This window comes from Aquila chrysaetos, chromosome 11, assembly GCF_900496995.4.
Source record: "Aquila chrysaetos chrysaetos chromosome 11, bAquChr1.4, whole genome shotgun sequence".
Classification (NCBI taxonomy): Eukaryota; Metazoa; Chordata; class Aves; order Accipitriformes; family Accipitridae; genus Aquila; species Aquila chrysaetos.
In genome coordinates, this window is record NC_044014.1 from 11,906,490 (window position 1) to 11,924,527 (window position 18,038).

At 39.1% G+C, this 18,038-nt stretch overlaps 1 protein-coding gene across 3 annotated transcripts in view; it reads right to left on the bottom strand.

The window, feature by feature from the left end:
* SMC3 (structural maintenance of chromosomes 3) overlaps positions 1-17,887 on the bottom strand; it is a 31,232-nt gene extending 13,345 nt beyond the window's left edge. For 2 of the 3 annotated variants that reach the window (XM_030030352.2, XM_041127275.1), the window contains exons 1-17: positions 17,641-17,887; positions 14,090-14,165; positions 12,486-12,524; positions 11,004-11,071; positions 10,560-10,631; positions 10,294-10,373; positions 9,652-9,730; positions 8,183-8,300; positions 7,445-7,620; positions 7,173-7,253; positions 6,748-6,912; positions 6,081-6,202; positions 5,445-5,658; positions 3,117-3,220; positions 2,795-2,894; positions 2,150-2,310; positions 261-402 (exon numbers count right to left, since the gene is read on the bottom strand). In XM_030030352.2, the coding sequence (XP_029886212.1) occupies positions 261-402; positions 2,150-2,310; positions 2,795-2,894; positions 3,117-3,220; positions 5,445-5,658; positions 6,081-6,202; positions 6,748-6,912; positions 7,173-7,253; positions 7,445-7,620; positions 8,183-8,300; positions 9,652-9,730; positions 10,294-10,373; positions 10,560-10,631; positions 11,004-11,071; positions 12,486-12,524; positions 14,090-14,165; positions 17,641-17,655 (1,812 nt within the window). In that variant the 5' untranslated portion in view covers positions 17,656-17,887. Of the gene's footprint in view, positions 1-260; positions 403-2,149; positions 2,311-2,794; positions 2,895-3,116; positions 3,221-5,444; positions 5,659-6,080; positions 6,203-6,747; positions 6,913-7,172; positions 7,254-7,444; positions 7,621-8,182; positions 8,301-9,651; positions 9,731-10,289; positions 10,374-10,559; positions 10,632-11,003; positions 11,072-12,485; positions 12,525-14,089; positions 14,166-17,640 lie in introns of those variants that run through there. The other variant, XM_030030353.2, reaches the window with a different exon arrangement.
* Positions 17,888-18,038: the final 151 nt, after the last annotated feature.

The following is an 18,038-nucleotide window of genomic DNA, read 5'->3' on the forward strand; positions in this document are numbered from 1 at the left end:
AAAATTCTACTTTTTAGTATCACCTATTTACTTGTAAGGTGAAGTTAAACTTTAAAGAGCAAATACCTGGTAAGAAAGTAAGTATTTTCCTGTAACAGAGGTTTTTTTATGTTGAGAAGCATATATTAGAAGTATTATTTAATTGCAGACATTCAGCAGCAAAGCAAGTGGTGGGCAATATGCAATATACACAAACAATTCAAAATATGAGACTTTGTAATTATGAAGCAGAGGAAGGTTCAAGAAGAATTCTAACTCACATTAGTCTCAGGATAAGCGGTATCTCTAACATCCAGCTTGTTCAGAGGGAGGAAAGTAACTTCTCCAGGAAGGTTCATTTTGTTAAATTCCATTAGGATCTTTGTACTGACCTCATCAGAATCCACAATGTGATAAAACAACCTAATTAACAAGGCCAACAAATAAAACTTTACTGTGCTAAAAGCACTAACATACTCATACGGGAACAGTAAGCATAGAAGTACCATTAAATAACATATCAATACAAAGGTGCATTGCATTTTTTCTTCAAGTCTGTGCCTTAGAATAAGCAAGTGGATACACTCTATTCACTTGCATTAAAATGGGATCAGCCAGAAATTTTACATTCCACCCTTGAGTCACAAGAGCAGCTCAACACGTGTACCATGTCACTGTATACACAGCCTTTTTTGGTTCAGCTGCAAACCTCTGTCCTCCATACCATTTCAATATACAATATTCAGCCCTCTTCGCATGGATTTATAGAGTTTGCATCTTATGTCTCTGTACACAAACAACAGAAACAGAAACCACATCTATCTCTCTCTGCATGATGGGACTAGCATCAGAGGGATTGAAATAAGTGATCTTTCTTTTGCAAGCTGAACTACTGTTTGCTTGTTACTGCTTTTTCCAAACTATGGGGGGCTGTCCTGGTTTCAGCTGAAATAGTTAATTTTCTTCCTGGTAGCTGGTATAGTGCTGTGTTTTGGATTTAGTATGAGAAGAATGTTGATAACACACTGATGTTTTAGTATAAACACTGCTTAGCAACAACTAAGTGGAGGACTTTTCAGCTTCTCATACTGCCCAGCCAGCAGAGGCTGGGAGTGCACAAGAAGCTGGGATGCAACACAGCACAGGCAGCTGACCCAAACAAGCCAAAATGGTTTTCCATACCATATGACATCATGCCCAGTATATAAACTGGGGGGAGTTGGCCAGGGGACACCACAGCTCAGGGATTGGCTGGGCATCAGTCAGCGGGTGGTGAGCAATTGTATTGTGCATCAATTGTTTTGTATATTATCCTATTATTTTCCCTTCCTTTTCTGTCCCATTAAACTGTCCTTATTTCAACCCACAAGTTTTACCTGTTCACACAGACACAGATGCTTCAGATGAGGGACTGCATTTCAAATTGTGGTAGCATCCACATTTCTGTGTGATAGTTTGCAAGATCATGTCACCTCTGTCCTCCTTCCTGCCCTTATGCCACTATCTACATTTCATTAGAACAAGAATTTGTATGACTACTCATGTATTGGAATGGGGGACTGATCACACAAAAAGACAATTTAAATTAATTTGAAGTGTCAGATGCTGCAGGAAGTGGTGGATCACCCAACAGGCACTTACTTCTTCTAGAACACACATTAGACGCAGATTCATTAACATCCAACGTCTTTTCAGGTAGCTTATAAATAGCGGGTTTTGACAGTTTGGAGACCATCCTCACCCATGACATTTTCTAGCGTAAGTGAAATAATTCTTATTGATTGTTATCAATCAATCAACATTGCTTACTGTAGAAATCTCCACACTGGAAAATGCCGTCCACTTTATTCAATATAGCTCAGTCTCACCACCAATCCTTCTGGTAAAGAGTGTGGGTCTGGGGCCTTTTTTGGGGGTCTTTCTGTGGTTTTGTTTTAGGTTTTAGACAAGATCAAGAGCAGCTAGGATTAATTTTTAAATAGGCAGAATTCTTCTTAGTTCCTTCTTGAAGAAGTAGCAGTTTGATCATGCTATATAGAAGGCACTTTGACAAAAAAAAGCACAGGAGCTCAAATTCACAAGAGTAACACTTTCAGTAGCAACTGGCACCAATAACTAAACTGTTAACACTGCAGCTGCTTTAACTTAACACTGAAAAGCACATAATTACCTGTTCCCTGCAGTAACTTCAACACAGGTGTAGAAAGCTGGTTCACATTCAAAGTTATTCATCACAATGCCATGATAGCCATTTAACACATGCTGGTTTATGCCTTTTCGACGGAAGTGCTCCAACACTTTGTTTATGCTGTCTATACCATTCAAAATGGCCTGTTAAAATATAACTCATTATTGTACTGCAATAAAAACATGTAGAAGTAATATCCATTTTACCTTTAACTTTGTGAAAGTCATAACCTTCTTTTTTGCCAAGCTTCTGCTAACTAACCTACAGCTGTAACGGAAGATACCTAAATATTTGAGTCTGCCACTTGTCAGGGTCTTTTTTTTTTTTTTTTTTTTTTTTTTTTAAAGGCAAAAAGATATAAGAGGTTTTAAAAGTATTCCATTTCTACCTGGTCTCCTTACTTCTCCTCAATTACCTTGAGCTAACAAAACTAATTTCCAAGTAGTTCTAGAGCTATAAATATTTGAACAATTCAACTTACAAATATAATTTGTTCATCTTAATTATGACAGTAAGACCATAACCAGAAGAAATAACTGTCATACCTTTCAGATATGGCTATGACTTGTCCTTTAAGAATAAGAAGAAAAGCTTCCACAAGGAATTCTCAAATACAAGGTATCTTACCTTTCCTGTTGCTGCTCTGAGAAGCTGCTGTTTCTTTTCTAAATCCTCCCGCTTTGCAGCAAGAGCTTGTTGTTCTGCATTCTCTTCCCTCCACAGATAACTACAAAACAAAAATAATTAAAATATTTTAAGTGTGAATGAAGTCTGAAGATTTTTTCATTATTATTATCCTCAAAGGCTGCTAATCTAACAGGAAGGCAAAGTGCAGGAGTTCATACATGGTTACATTTAAAAAAAAAAAAAAATCTATGTGCTGTGTTAACAGCTACACAGTTGGGGTCTTTCACATTGAGATTCAGACATATTTCCATTAATTACTAACTTTCTTTCGCTCTGTAGTTCATCCTTTTTATTCTTCACTTCATAGTATTTTCTGTCGAGTTCTTCAACACGAGCCTTCACTTCATTAAGATCCTGGTCCAGTTTCTAACACAAAGAAAAGAACAGTATGAAACCACAGCTCTCTGTGTTCAAAAAATCTTTTATTCAAAACTAAATTACTACTTAAAATTCAGAAACAATTCCTACAAATGCCTTAACCAATTTACAACAAACTGAAAAAGCACTAAGAATAAATACATCTTTGTAAGGGAGCAGTTATCAAGGTGAAGTTAAGTAGACTGCAAGGCAGGTACTGAGTTAACCCGTGCATCCGGGTATTACAGTGAAATGGCCAAGTCACAGTAAGAAACTGAATAAAAACAGTAACTACGATACACATAACTATAGGTAATCACGCTCTGAAATAACATTTGTGGTAAGAACATACATACTAGTCTTGTGTACCATGCCATACTGCTATTAGTCAAGAATCCTAGCCTGCTCTCCAGCAGTACTAGTACTTTACCACAGCTGCTGTCAACAGCATGCTGTTTAAGCCAATGCACAGACACCCTCCCCTTGCTCATTTAAAACTTGCCATTTTCAAAGCAGCTCAAGGCTAGCACTCAGATAATGTTTTCATAGTTACAAGTGTACAGGACTAGCTGTGTTCTCAAAACATAGCCAAGTTTTTCCAACCTAACTTTGGAAGCTCTCCATCACGTTCACCCAATACACCCCCTGCTCTGAACAACAAAAAGCTATAAAACTCTTAGCCTAAGCATAAATCAACCTTCCTTAAGGAGCAAAAGAAAACAAAGACATGTTTATGAAAGGAATCAAAGCCCACCGCAAATTTAACCTCTTCAATTCTGTAGAATTCCTGTTGAGCAGTACAATACAATTACAGTCAGTGGTAAATTCCATTTCTTTCATTCACCAACTCAGAGAATCATTACTTTGCAAATATGGGCCCCACCCAAACAGTATTTTAGCAGAACACCATTGGCTTCATACGACTACATTCCTAGATTTTGTCAGACTGATCCTCGATTTTGGTAGATATATTACACAAAGACCAAGAACACTGTCTATCAGCACATGCAGGGTAGCAGCACTGGCACTGGATGCTCTCCCACTGCAAGCGCAGGGGTTTTCCACTCCCATAGCTCCTAGCAGGAGTCATATTTTTGGATTGTACTGCTGTATTTGCAGTGTAAGAGCTGTTTCTGAATGGAAATTAAAATCTAAAAGTTATGCAGATAATACTGAGCCAGATTCGTCTTCTAACATGCATAGGGATGCAAATTCTAACCAGCTGCAATCGTGGTGCAAAGGTGCAGCGCTTGCAGCACAGTTTAAAAGATCCTCTGTTTAGGGAAAATAAGAGAAAAATGAAAATAACCAATGTAGACCTCTATAAAAACCATAACAAATTGTTATCTATATGAAAGGGCCATGTTCAACATAGACAAGAGCAAGGCTGATGTAAGTCTGTCGTGGTTTAACGTCAGCCAGCAGCTAAGCACCATGCAGCTGCTCACTCACTTTCCCCCCACCCAGTGGGATGGAGGAGAAAATCGGGAAAAGAAGTAAAACTCGTGGGTTGAGATAAGAACAGTTTAACTGAACAGAAAAGAAAAAACTAATAATGATAACGATAACACTAATAAAATGACAATAGTAATAATAAAAGGATTAGAATATACAAGTGATGCACAATGCAATTGTTCACCGATTGACACCCAGTTAGTCTCCAAGCGGTGATCCCCCCTGCCCCCACTCCCCCCAGTTCCTATACTAGATGTGACGTCCCATGGTATGGAATACCCCTTTGGCCACTTTGGGTCAGCTGTCCTGGCTGTGTACCCTCCCAACTTCTTGTGTCCCTCCAGCTTTCTGGCTGGCTGGGCATCAGAAGCTGAAAAATCCTTGACTTTAGACTAAACATTACTTAGCAACAACTGAAAACATCAGTGTTATCAACATTCTTCTCATACTGAACTCAAACCATAGCACCGTACCAGCTACTAGGAAGACAATTAACTCCATCCCAGCTGAAACCAGGACAAAGTGTCTTCCTGAAAACTCAGGCCAAACACTTTGGGGGAAGTACCAGAAAGTCAACATACAGAGTGAAGTTAGATGCAGTGCTAAAGGCAATTTTGGGTTTATCTACAGATGTTTTCAGTAATACATTTTTGAAAGACCACACCCAACCAGAAAGTCTCATCTTCCTTATAAATAGGCACTAAAGTCTAATTGTCCAAGATTAGATTGTTTAACACATTACTTCTCAGTATTTTTGAGAGACAAGATGAACACTTACACTGTACTGTTCCAAATTTTTCTCCTTGTTTGCCTCTGTATCCTCTAAATCCTTGTGTATAGCTGCAATCTGCCGCTTCTTGTCATTGATGGCTTGATCTAAAGACTTCAGTTCTTTCTTTATCCACTTATCCCTTTCTTCTTTGGAAGTAAATTGGCTTCCTCGACCTTGTTTTGCATAAAGATCTGTTCTTTCCTGCGTAGCCTGTGCAAGTCTATTTTGAGAAGGGAAATACACACTGTATTATAAAGAAATCTTGAATTTAAGAGCAAGCATGAAAAATTACCATAAGAATTTTCAAACGTGTGTCAAACCAGGCTCTAAAATTTAAGCAACAAATCAGTAACAAAAAGAAAAGGATCACGTTATAACCACAAAATCACCCAGAGGACTTGTCAACTTTTTGTTTTGTGAATAGCCCACAAAAGTGGTTAAGCTTAAAAATTAATTTCACCAGATACTGTTCCCCCCCCAACAATAAAGGAAGCTTTTTATAGACCGTCTGTAAGTACATATAGCTTACTCATTCTCAAGCAAGAAATACAACTCTGAGTTAATTGCACATATGGATAGTATTGATAGTATCTTGGGTTTTTTTTAAAATGCTTTGAGTCCCCATTGTAAAATGCCACAGACCTAGCAATTCCCCTCTCTTCTTTTTCTTTTACACTGTTGAATTTTGGCTCCGTTTCTGCTAATTCTTTCTGCTTCTCCTCAATTTTCTCAAGAAGCTTTTGCCTCTCTTTTAACAGTCTTTTCTGAAAGTCAAACAAAGCAGTATTTAAAGTTAGGTAATATCAGGAACTGTATTATTAGATAACTACACCCTTCTAAAGAATAATTTAATTGTAAGATTGCAAGATGCCATTGCTTATCTGATAGTATGCTGTTTCAACACTTAACAGAAGTTAATTCAGTTCCAATTGGGACAGCAAAGAGGGATGAAATGAAGAATTGTCAAAAAGCTAAACTATGGAAGCAAGGAAGGTCTGTATGGGCCAAACAACAAAGTTCGAATTAGTGCTACAAACAAAACCCTCCTTCCCAATACTTGCAGCAATTAAGATCGAGAGAATTATAGGTGCTTGATTTTGCAACATGCAGGATGACAAATAAAGGGTAACACAGCAGTCTATACTTACATCCCCCAGAAGCACACTAAAGACATCACAAAAAACTAAGATATCTGTCTGGCAAACCTCAGAAAACAACGAAAGGCCACAGTCTAAAACCAAAACTTCAAGGTACAGGTATACTACACCTTGTGCCAATGCCATTTTAAGTCTTCACCACTGTTACATACCCTTTGTTCACTGTTGCCAGCTAATTCATCCTGCAGGTCTTTAGCCTTCAGCTCTAATTTAGTCCTCTGTTTAATCTGCTCCTGTCTTTCAGCACTAAGTTGTTCTTTCTCTTCTTTCATTGCCGAAATCTTTGTCTTCAGTTCTCGAACTTGCCGTTCTATTTCCTATGCAAATTTAAGTATGGAGTATCTTAAACACTGCATGCACATTTCAGTGTCTGTCAAAACTCCTAAGATCGTTATTATGTAATCACAATACACTAAAAGTGTGAATAACTTCTCCCATTTCCAAACAGGATGAAAACATAAAACAGAATTTAACACTGTTTTACAACACGCCCCCCCCCCCCCCCCCCCCCCCCCCAAAACCCCAACCCATAAAGCAAAACACACCTCCAGAGAGCCCTTGTTAAAAGTATTTTTACCTCCATTTTATCTCTAGCATCTTGCTGTGCATCTCTCAGCTGCCTGGATTTCTCTCCACTTGTCTCCCGTTTGGCAGAAAGCTGTACGGAAATATCACCAATAGCTTAAGTAGCAAGATTCTGTTTTAGTAGTAGTAGTAGTTCCAGAAAGAAAACAATTTGTTATATTAGTGAAGAACATTGACAGGATTCTATCAAGGAATGCAAAGAGATGTTGTCAAAAAGCAAATCAACAGCTCATGTTATATTTTGCATTAGCCAAGATATTTTACCTCATCAAGCTTAGCTCGGGTTTCATTAAGCTCCTGATTATAAATGGTGTATTCTAATGCTCTCCTCATTTTATCCCATTTCTGGTACTGAGCCAGCTCTTCTTTCTCCTCTTCTAGAGTATGCAGTCGCTCCTCAATGTATTTCAACAACTCATTGATCTTCTCTCGCTTGCCCTCTTTAGAAAAGATGACAAGACTGAAGTTCAGTTAAACACTAATACATTCCCACACCTTTAAAGCTACCGAATCTCCTCCAGTGATTAACTATTTGTCAACAGTTATGAAATGTGAAAAGGAGAACCCATGTCCAGAAGTTCCTCCCAAAAACATCCTAACAGCAGAACTGCTGATACTAGTTATGTAATGCAACACAAGCACATACTCTCTTGACTCACACTTAAAATAATTATAGACTATACTACCACTTTAGTGTTTGCATAGCAGTAGGTATCTTGGTTTTTGGATCACTGCCAGCTGACATCACTCGTGTTTTGAACAGTGCAAATATCCCTATTAACCTAGGTAAAAAGTTTTATTACTAAAAGCACACATGAAATAACTTATTAAACCTTTTGAGATATTTAAAATTCAAGGAGGAGATATGACATGCTCTGTACCATTTAACATACCACAAATAAAAATCTATCTAGCAATTAGCTCTACTGAAAAAGCCATAAACCTTTAGGGTTAACAGAATTATTGTGGTGTAAAACATTCATTTCTTAAAACTATTTTTACCTGTTTCTTTCATTAGTGAAATACTCTCTTCTTTACGTTCATCGTACACTCTGGTACCAGCTACTTCTCTTAGTAACTTCAGTCTTTGAGAGTCAGGAGCTGTGGCCATCTGGTTGATCTGAAAATTCAAGATCTATGATTTCAATAGCCTGCTCTGGAAGTATGGCTAACCACAACAGATCAAAGATTGCACTTTTTCAGCTTGCATGAGGTTTTGGCAGGAAGATTCAGATACCTAGTATATACCATACTGCTTTCCTTTTGAGACAATTACTTTAGGATGGCAAGTATTCTGCTTGTAATGAATTTTATTGGTTTTCAAATGCTACCAGTTATTGCCAAAGCTCAAGATACTAGTATTACGTAAACTGAAAAAATCATTACCCACTCAAAATTATGTTTAGAGAAACTCAAGCTTGGGCTTTTAAGTCCTGGTGCTAAACCAAATAATTTAAACGCCTCCATAAAACCACACCAAAATGTAGGGGTTATAAATCTTAGAATAATTCAGGTCATGAAACACTCATTAATCCAACATTAAATCAGTCATACAATTAAACCCAATGTAAAACTCACTTTCCTTCAATAGAATTTCAGTGGTTGCATGCTTTTGTAAGTAACTGTTTCTAATTTGTATTATATTAAAACCAGTATGTGTATTTTGGCTGTGAGTGTCATGTGCACCAATCCCCACTATAAAACACAACTGACTTTCCAGCTGAAGTTGTTTCTTCCAAATAGACACCTTCAGCTGTATAGGAAAATGTATGTTGATAAACATTTGAGAGACTGTACTGCTGGGTCATTACTTCTGTCATCAAGTGCTCTTCAAGTCTCCTGCATTCCTCTTTCAGGTATGCCTTTCAGTAATCTTTCAGAGCTGACTATTACCAGTATCTCCACACTGTGAGCCATTACAAGTAATCTGTCCTTTGAGTCCAGATCTGAGTGTTCTTTGAAAGCTCTAGTATGCATGCTTGGGTCTTGAAGATGAGTTAATACAGGCCATGCTGTGTGAGCCCCTTCCCTGCCCTGTGTTCACTTTTGGTGCTTCCACGTTTCCATTCATCCTCCATTGACAGTATTTTTAGCCTCTTAAAATCCTCTACAATTACTTTACTGCCTCATCTTAAGGCCCTGAAATCTATAAATTTACACTGAAATAGTCACAGGAATCAAGTTTGCTTTGTATTTAAGTATACAGAAAAGCACGTGACTGCAAAGATTACCATGAAAATTCAGAGAACTTTTCTGAATATCAACATTACAGACATTAAAACTTTTTTCTTAACATCAACATAAACTACTAAAACAGTAATATTTGCAAAAGCAGCATCTACAAGAACTGATTAAAAGTAAAAGGGATTTAGGTTTTGGTTTACTTCTGCAATAATTGAACAAAGTTTGGCATCCAGGAAACACGATACTCTTGATAGTGATTTCTTCCGCTCTGTGAAAAAGAACCTTACCTTTCCTTGTTTGACGATATAGTAGGGATTACTGCGAGAAAATCCAGCACTTTCAAGAAGATTCATTACATCATTTTTCCTGAAATGTTATTGTGACTCTATTAAAAACACTTACAGTAAAAATGACAGCTGTAAAAATTCAGCAAAGTATCACAACTATGCAACCCATGCTATAGTCACTGTGTGCAATGCATACTTTTCAAAGAAGCTTCTTTATTTGATAATAGCTAATTCTAAAATGAAATAAGAGAATAAAAATGGAAAATAAATAAAATAACTATAGTGTTGGAAAGAGGTTAAGAAAGAAGCACCTTGAAGTGAAGAGGAGGCAAATACAGGTAAAGATATCACAAGGAAGGATATGAAACAACCCAAAGTCTGGTAACTCTTCTATTTAAAAAAGCCCTGAAAGAAATACTATATAAGCAGTTAATCATCACGTTAATGAATGGATTAAGCTGTAAATTCAAAGTCTGCTGCCTATTGCACAAGGACTGATGTTCTTGCTGTCAAACTACCAGTATTCAGTATTACAGAGCTGAATTAATTTATTTCAGGCTAGAGATGCAAGTGTTTGGTTTGACTAGAGAATTTTACAGAAATACTACTAGTCTCATTCAGCTAAGGAAAAGAAGTACCTACGTCACCATTTTCTTGTCTAAGAAATACTGGTCCTTCTTGGCTCCAATGACTCTGCGAAGTGAGACTTCCTCTTTATCAATCTTAAGAAAACAAAAACCAGTAAATTTAACTGCTTGCAGTAGGTATGTATAACTAATCCAGAATTATTATGGCACTTTTTACCAGAACAGACTCAAAAGCAGTTACTGTACTGAAGACTTCTATAATACTGAGATTACTAGAGTCTGAAATGATCATCTATTTCTGAAGTAGTGTATTCAACTTACCGGTAACCTATTGTCCGAATTGTCAAAAATAATTTCCACAAATGCTGAAATAACACGAGGACCTGTACCTTCCTAAGAAAGGAGATATTTTGGTTAGACAATTCCCACCTTAGAAGGATTTTGAGCTCATTCATCTCCCCTTTTCCCTGACAATCCCACTTCCCATTTCCTTCCAAGGATTTGAGAGTCAAGAGCATCTATGTAAGATCCACTACATATATTTTTATTTCTGAAAATCCTGGATACATATTCACCGGTGTGCATTATCAGCATAATACACTACTTTGTAATAAATTCCATTTTGCCAAAGGGAAACAAAAAATGTTTAAGGATGCTTTCAAAATAATTGGCTTAAAATATCCACAGTCCAGCAGTTTACCATTTTTTTAGTAACATTCAAATGCGTTAGCTTATTCTTTAGTCTTGTTATACACCTTCACTTACATGCAACAAAGCCAGCCTCTGCTCTGGGCGAAGATGACTAAACTCATCACTGAGTACAAACTGAATTGCTGTAATAATAAAGAAACAGAAAATTTATTCTTTCCTTTACAGAGATATGCAGCAGTTTCTTTAACTCAAAACATACTGTTTTACGGTTGTATAGTACAGTCACACCATTGCTAGTATCTTACAATGTTTCCTCATTAAAAATCTTAATCTGCTGGATCTTTATCACTCAGACTGCTGTACACTACAATTTCTCTGAAGAAGTCTCACTGTCACCACCTTACCAGTTCACTGCATAAGCATTAACAATGCTGCACAAGCAGGGATTCAAGAGCTTTCCTCTACAAATAGTTAGCACACAGGCTAGGTTAAAAATATTGCTAAAATACTTAACACTTGACAATTTATTAAGTCTACCATCACAAAGGCCACTAACACCTCTGACTAGCATCTTTGCTCCTCCACTGATGCTCCCACCCCACAAAATCCCCTCATAACCATACCTTAAAAGGCTGTATAAGCTGTGCCATACTGCTATGGAACCAGCTTAGAATTCAGCCACTAAGAACGTGTTGTGGTTTAACCCCAGCCAGCAAGTAAGCACCACGCAGCTGCTCACTCGCTCACTTCCCCCCCACCCAGTGGAATGGGGGAAGAGAATCAGGGGGTGGAAAAGTAAAACTTGTGGGTTGAGGTAAGAACAGTTTAACAGAACAGAAAGGAAGAAAATAACAATAACAATAATAGAAAGACAATAATAATAATGGAAGAATTGGGATATACAAAACAAGTGATGCACAATGCAATTGCTCACCACCTGCTGACTGATGTCCAGTTAGTTCCCGAGCAGCGATTCCCCCCAGCCCCAGTCCCCCCAGTTTATATACTAGAGATGTCATCACATGGTATGGGATACTCCTTTGGCCACTCTGGGTCAGCTGTCCTGGCTGTGTCCCCTCCCAACTTCTTGCATCCCTCCAGCCTTCTTGCTGGCTGGGCATGAGAAGCTGAAAAATCCTTGACTTAATCTAAACACTTCTCAGCAACAACTGAAAACATCAGTGTTATCAACATTATTCTCATACTAAATCCAAAACATAACACTATATCAGCTACTAGAAAGAAAATTAACTCTATCCCAGCCGAAACCAGGACAGAAAGTCTAAAGCAACTGCAAATATCACAAGCAGCTTTCGAGGTAGGTGACTTCTAGAATTGGTTTCCTCCTGTAAATACTTTTTTTGCCATTTAAAAAGTCTTAGAAGGCCCTCAGTAAGAGAAGCGGAACACTAGGGAAAAAGCTGAAGGTAAGTACTGAACAAGTGCACTGAGACCTGCCTTTCATCATTGTCAAGTAATTACCAATCTCCACTCCTTGCTGAGGAGGAACATTTGGTAAACTGACTTCTGGCAAAAACAAAGAAACCTGGTATCATCAGCATCCCCATGCTACTATATTAAGAAATCCAAGCTTACCATAAAAAAAGTTGCTTTTTCCAGATCCATTTCTTCCCACTGAAAATTAAAACACAAAGTATAACCTCAAGTTCCCCTAGGTTAACATTGCAATGTACATTAAATGTTGCATATAAACATTTAAGAACAGAACACAAATTTAACACAGCCAAACAAAATCTCATGGGAATGAGGCAAACTTAGTAGGTGGATCACTCAGTCATTGCCTGAGAACAACAGAGCAGTCCTTTCCCCACTCAAATACATTACAATGACTTACAAACTCCAACACTATTCCACAATGATAATAATAGTTAAACCAATCCTGTTTATTCCCATCCTTTTCTTTTTAATACTGATCTCCTGGTGGGATAAGAACAGTAGACCTAAATCCAATTCTTCTGCTCCCAGCATCTATTTTTTATATTTAACCAAAGGAAATCACTTGGCTGTACATTCAGGTTGACCAGGTAGAGTCTGAACTTCTTAATACTCCACTTGCTAATTCAGCAATGTTTTGTTTTAAAAAGACTGGAAGAAGTACTATTTCTATTTAAAAAATGAAGGTATAAGAACACTACACTATGCTGACATGCAGTAATCTCAGTGTTTATTGTGATGTGTTTCAGCAAGGCTCAGTGCCTTACCTTTAAGATCAGCACCTACTGTATTAATTTTGAAACTGCTTGTCTTCCAGCAGCAACAAGTATCCCAGGCTTTTCATCCCTTCCTGCCTACATACACTCCAGATTCACCTCATTCCCAAAACTACTTGGGATTGCTGAGGTCTTTAAGAAGTCAAAAAATAGTGAAGCCGGACTTTTTTTCCCTTTTAAAAACACTAATACCTGGATAAAGTTTTAGCTCCCACTGAAGTAACATTACATAATAGGACATGTTATTCAAGTCATATGCACTGTTTTTCCAGTCTCAGAGTAAATCCTGCCTACTAAGTTTTTACATCCAAAACTGACTGTTTTCTGTTGGGTCAGCAGTCTCAAAGTTGCTGCACAATCACTAAAATCAATGCAAATGAAAAAGCACGACCAGGCATCCATGGGGAAAAAATAGGAAGAGGCGTGACAATGGTGGACAACAACATGTTGCTAGATTAGGTGTTAGGGTGTTACTTATGAAACTACACTTTTAAACTTATATTATACTTTCCACATTCCAGAAATTCATTCCTCCAAAGCAGGAAGAAAGAGGATCTTCTCTGCAGCAGTTTATAGTAGCTAGTGTGCTTACTTATCAAAAATTATCACAGCTGCACACACACACACACAAAAAAAAATCCAAATTCTCTGCTGCTGTTCTTGCAAGGACAGCCTTTAAAGGGGGTCTAGTTGATACAGAGATCTGCACATATGAAGGAGTTTACAGACCTCAATTTCTGATGACTCAGACATACTATTGTCACAGTAAAACTGAATGTTAGTATTACTTTGCTGTAAGTGGAATACGCCTCATGATATGTTACAGACAACTGTAAAGAAGTTTCCGAAGCAGAAAATGTAGTCAAACGTAGGCAGAATATTAAAAACTATAAAGGACTCTAATGTGAGCATCATCTGAAATAACAATGCAACTCCAGTTAGTGTTAGAAGACAAGTATCAGAACTTACCAATGACGTTGTGTTTTGAGCTGAATGGGTCCACAATAGTTTGGTCCCTGTAGCTTCGAAAGCCCTGAATGATTACCTAATGAGAAGAGTGAGCTATTAAAATAAAGTTCTCTCTGTTCTTAAGCACTTTTTGAACTATAAGTTTTTACAGAATATTTACATCAATTATAACATACTTGATTTCCCCCGCCCTTCCCACACACACTTCAACCTTCCAGCTCAAGATCAGCAACTTACATCATAAAACTTGCGCCTCACCTAAGCATCACTTTAGGGATAGCTTTTTCTCCCCACAGCACAAGAAATGCTGGTACTTACCTAAGCCAAAGCACAGTCAACAAGAGAGTTGGAGAGTCTTTTTGTAACAAACTACGCAAAAATATGTATTTGCATCAAATACTACATACAGAAAACCCCAATATAACAAGCACTTACCCTTGTAGGGCCAAATTTATATTTAATTTTTATAATGCAATCCACATACAGCATAAGAATTCTATTTGCAAATTCTCCAAGTAGAGCAATTGCAGACTGCAAAAACTCTACTAGACTCTACCTATTTTACATGCAATACAGTCTTATTTCATTTTACTGGGCAATCTAATGGAAAAGTAAAAGCAGCAAGCTATCTTGGTTCTAGTGAATTCACTTCCTAAATAGACAAATACAAACCTACACAATTAACTTCAGGAGCTACACAGCAAACAGTCATCTAGAAGCAACATGTCAAACTTCAACCATTCAATTTTAGTAGTGATTTTAGGTTTGCCAGGCCAAGTAACATACAAGCTACACAGTGACAATATCCTAATACTTCAGTTCTGCATAGCAGCAAAATTGATCCAACTTACAGGACGCACATTACAGCATTAAGCAACTTTTTCCAAAGATTAAAGCTGTACTGAAAGACTATACAGCAACTTTGCTCTGCTCAGTAAGACATCAGAAAGACAGCAGACACCTGAAAAGTTTTGCTGTTTGCAGATCTTTCAACAAGAACACTTACAAAAGAACTAAAGTTGACATTTAATCATAACGTCCTTCGCACAGTTCTTCCCCAACAAAAGCAAGGTATTGTTAAAATAATGCCAATGTTTCACCATGATAGCTATCATAAACTAAAAATCACTTGTTAGGAAGACAGCAAAACATCTTACAAGGTATTTCTCAATATTATTACTGTGGAAGTTTAGAATGTGAAATTATTTAGACTCTGGTTTGTTTGTCAGGTCCATGGTCCCATCACCATTTTCTATTTTTCTGAACATGTCATCCCTTCTCTCACATCTTCAAGTATTAAAATAGCCCACATTCCAGAAGATGGGCATAATACTTGGTATCCAAGAAGCACATACAAAACTTCAGCGAAAAGCCTAGCACTAGTACTGTAAACATCAAAGCAAGCCTTTCCCCCTACTACAAAACCCTACATTAACTGTACACCTGAGCAACTCAAGAAACAATTACTTTCAGAACCACATCCATATTCTGTAATGTTCTGGTAGTGCGTTACACAAACGGTGTAACTTACTTTGGCAGTAATAACAAGCTCTGCCTCAGTACCAAATCAGCTTTCAAAGGAAAAAGAGGAACAGCAGATCTTACTCAGGTCTTGCCACCAACTCTAGGCCACAGCAACTACGTTCACTCACTCCGATTTTGAAAAATAAATCATTTTTTTTTTAAAATAACTTTTGGCAAACAATGCTGCTTCCCAATTCACCAGATTTCAAGAAAAAAATGGGAAAAAAATTTGGTCTCCAGTATTTTCAGTTTACTTATAATATTCTAAAAACATCCAGATTTTATGGCTGGAATAAATCATCTACTTTATCCTCATAAGAACCTGAAAGCCTCTACAAAAAGGTAAAAACAAGCAATCATTATTTCTTGGATATTATTATAGAAGCACAAACTTTTACCACCCACATACTCAGGCACCACACATATGATACGGGCAGACTCTAAAGACCATTTTCCACCCCTCTCAAAGTTTTTTTTCTAGATTGCTTCTCACTTCATCCATCCTACATATTCTGAAACCTCATAACTTCTTTATTGCCTTGTATAGCCTCGGATGAAGACTTAAATGATTTCAATCTTCAAACTCCAGGAATGATTTCTGGGAAGCAACAAAATAAGAGATATTGGTGGAACCAAATTCAGTCTGATCTGTTTTCTTCTCATGTTCGCACCTTGTTATCCTCTCTTCTATAGCTCCTACAACAGTATTGGTTATTGACCACCTAAATTTCTTTTTTTCCAGATGAAACTCATTTCCCCCGTTCTGACTTAATTCGGACTTCTTACTCTCTGATTCTATACATTTTCACTACTGTTCACTTCTGTGCAATTCAAATCTGGAGAACAAGAATTCTTATGCAGACTTTAAAAGCAGTGTGTGCACCTGCAATGATAAGAGTAATTTACTAAAACATGATCCAAAGGCATTTGAAACACTCCCTAGTCAGCCAAACAGTTGATGAAAACCCAATTTCTATGTAGAACATGCACTTTCAAACATGAAGAAGTGAATAAAGATACCCGTAGGGTGTCAGAAAGCCGGGTCAATTTTGAGTCCACTGAGAAATGAGAATCCTAGTAGGCTTTGTACAAACATGTGTTGGCAGTGGTACGAAAGCAGCCATAAAAATTCAACCATACTACACAATATACTGTGCAATACGACTGCAGGGATATACTACAGAAGTAACACTGATGATCGCCTCAATCTTAAAAACTGTTGGGAAAAAGTCCATACAGGGAACTTCTTTTTAACTGAACGTTAGCTGTAGATTGTTTGTCAGGGATGAAGTATAACAGGTTAAATGGTCCATGCCCCGGAGCCTAAAGCATCATCCCAATACAAACAGTAGGTGTTGTTTCTCCCGGGGGAAGGGGCACACAGAACCAGTTTCAATTGAAACCCCAAATACAATCACATTTCATCACTAAAACCACATACAAATTATAAAAAAAAAAAAGTAAAAAAGAAGAGAACCCACAACTTCAACAGCTGAAAGATGCCGCCTGACACATGAGGAGAGCCCTTTGTTTGTGTACGAGCCCCGCGTGGGTACGAGCCTCCAGGCCTCGGGTCGCCCGCCGCCTGGAGGGCCGGGACACCAGGGCTGCCCCGTCCAAAGGGTCCCCACAGAGCCCGCGAGCAACTCCTGGCTCCAAAAGGGCCTCCCCCCAACGCCACTTCACACCTGCAATGAATGAAACCAGCCGCGGGAACAGGGGGGAGGAAAGACACCCGCCACCCTACACGGCGGACTTGCTCCGTGGCTAAACCGGGGACGCTTCCCCTCAGCAAGGACGGCCGTCTCCCCCGCGGAACAGCAGCGAACCAAGCAAAGGCCTTTGGATCCGCCACCAGCCAGCGGGCCTCTTCCTGCGGGCCGGGACCCGGCTCTGCCGCTCGCCCAGAGATTGAAGACCCCGTCGGCGCCGGGGGGGGGGCAGGGCAGAGCAGGCCGGGCCAAACCGACCCAGCCAGGCCCAGGCCGCACCGCACAAGGCGGGCGGCTTGGACCCCGCCGGCTTACCTGCTTGATGTACATGTCTGCGAAGGATGGGGGAGGCGCCCCTCTCGGTGCCTCCTGCCGTCTCTCAGCCCGCCCTCACTGACTCTTCGCGGTACGAGCGCTCGGCGCGACCCTGGGTCTCCGTATCCGCCGCCGCCTCCTCCCGCCCCTTCAGCCACCACAGACCTCCCAGCACAGCGCCCCGCTCACCCCTCACGCAAACAAAATGGCGGCGGAGCCTCCCCATCCCTACCCGGCGCGAACCACTCAGCACCCGATAGAGGGGGAGGTGCGGAGCACCGAACGCGCCACTGCTCCGCCGGAGAAGGGACGCCGCAAGGGACAAGAGGGAGTCCCCTTTCTTCCAGCTTCTAAAGTGCCTCCCTGCCCTTTTTAAAGGTGCTCTGAAGCGGGGAAGG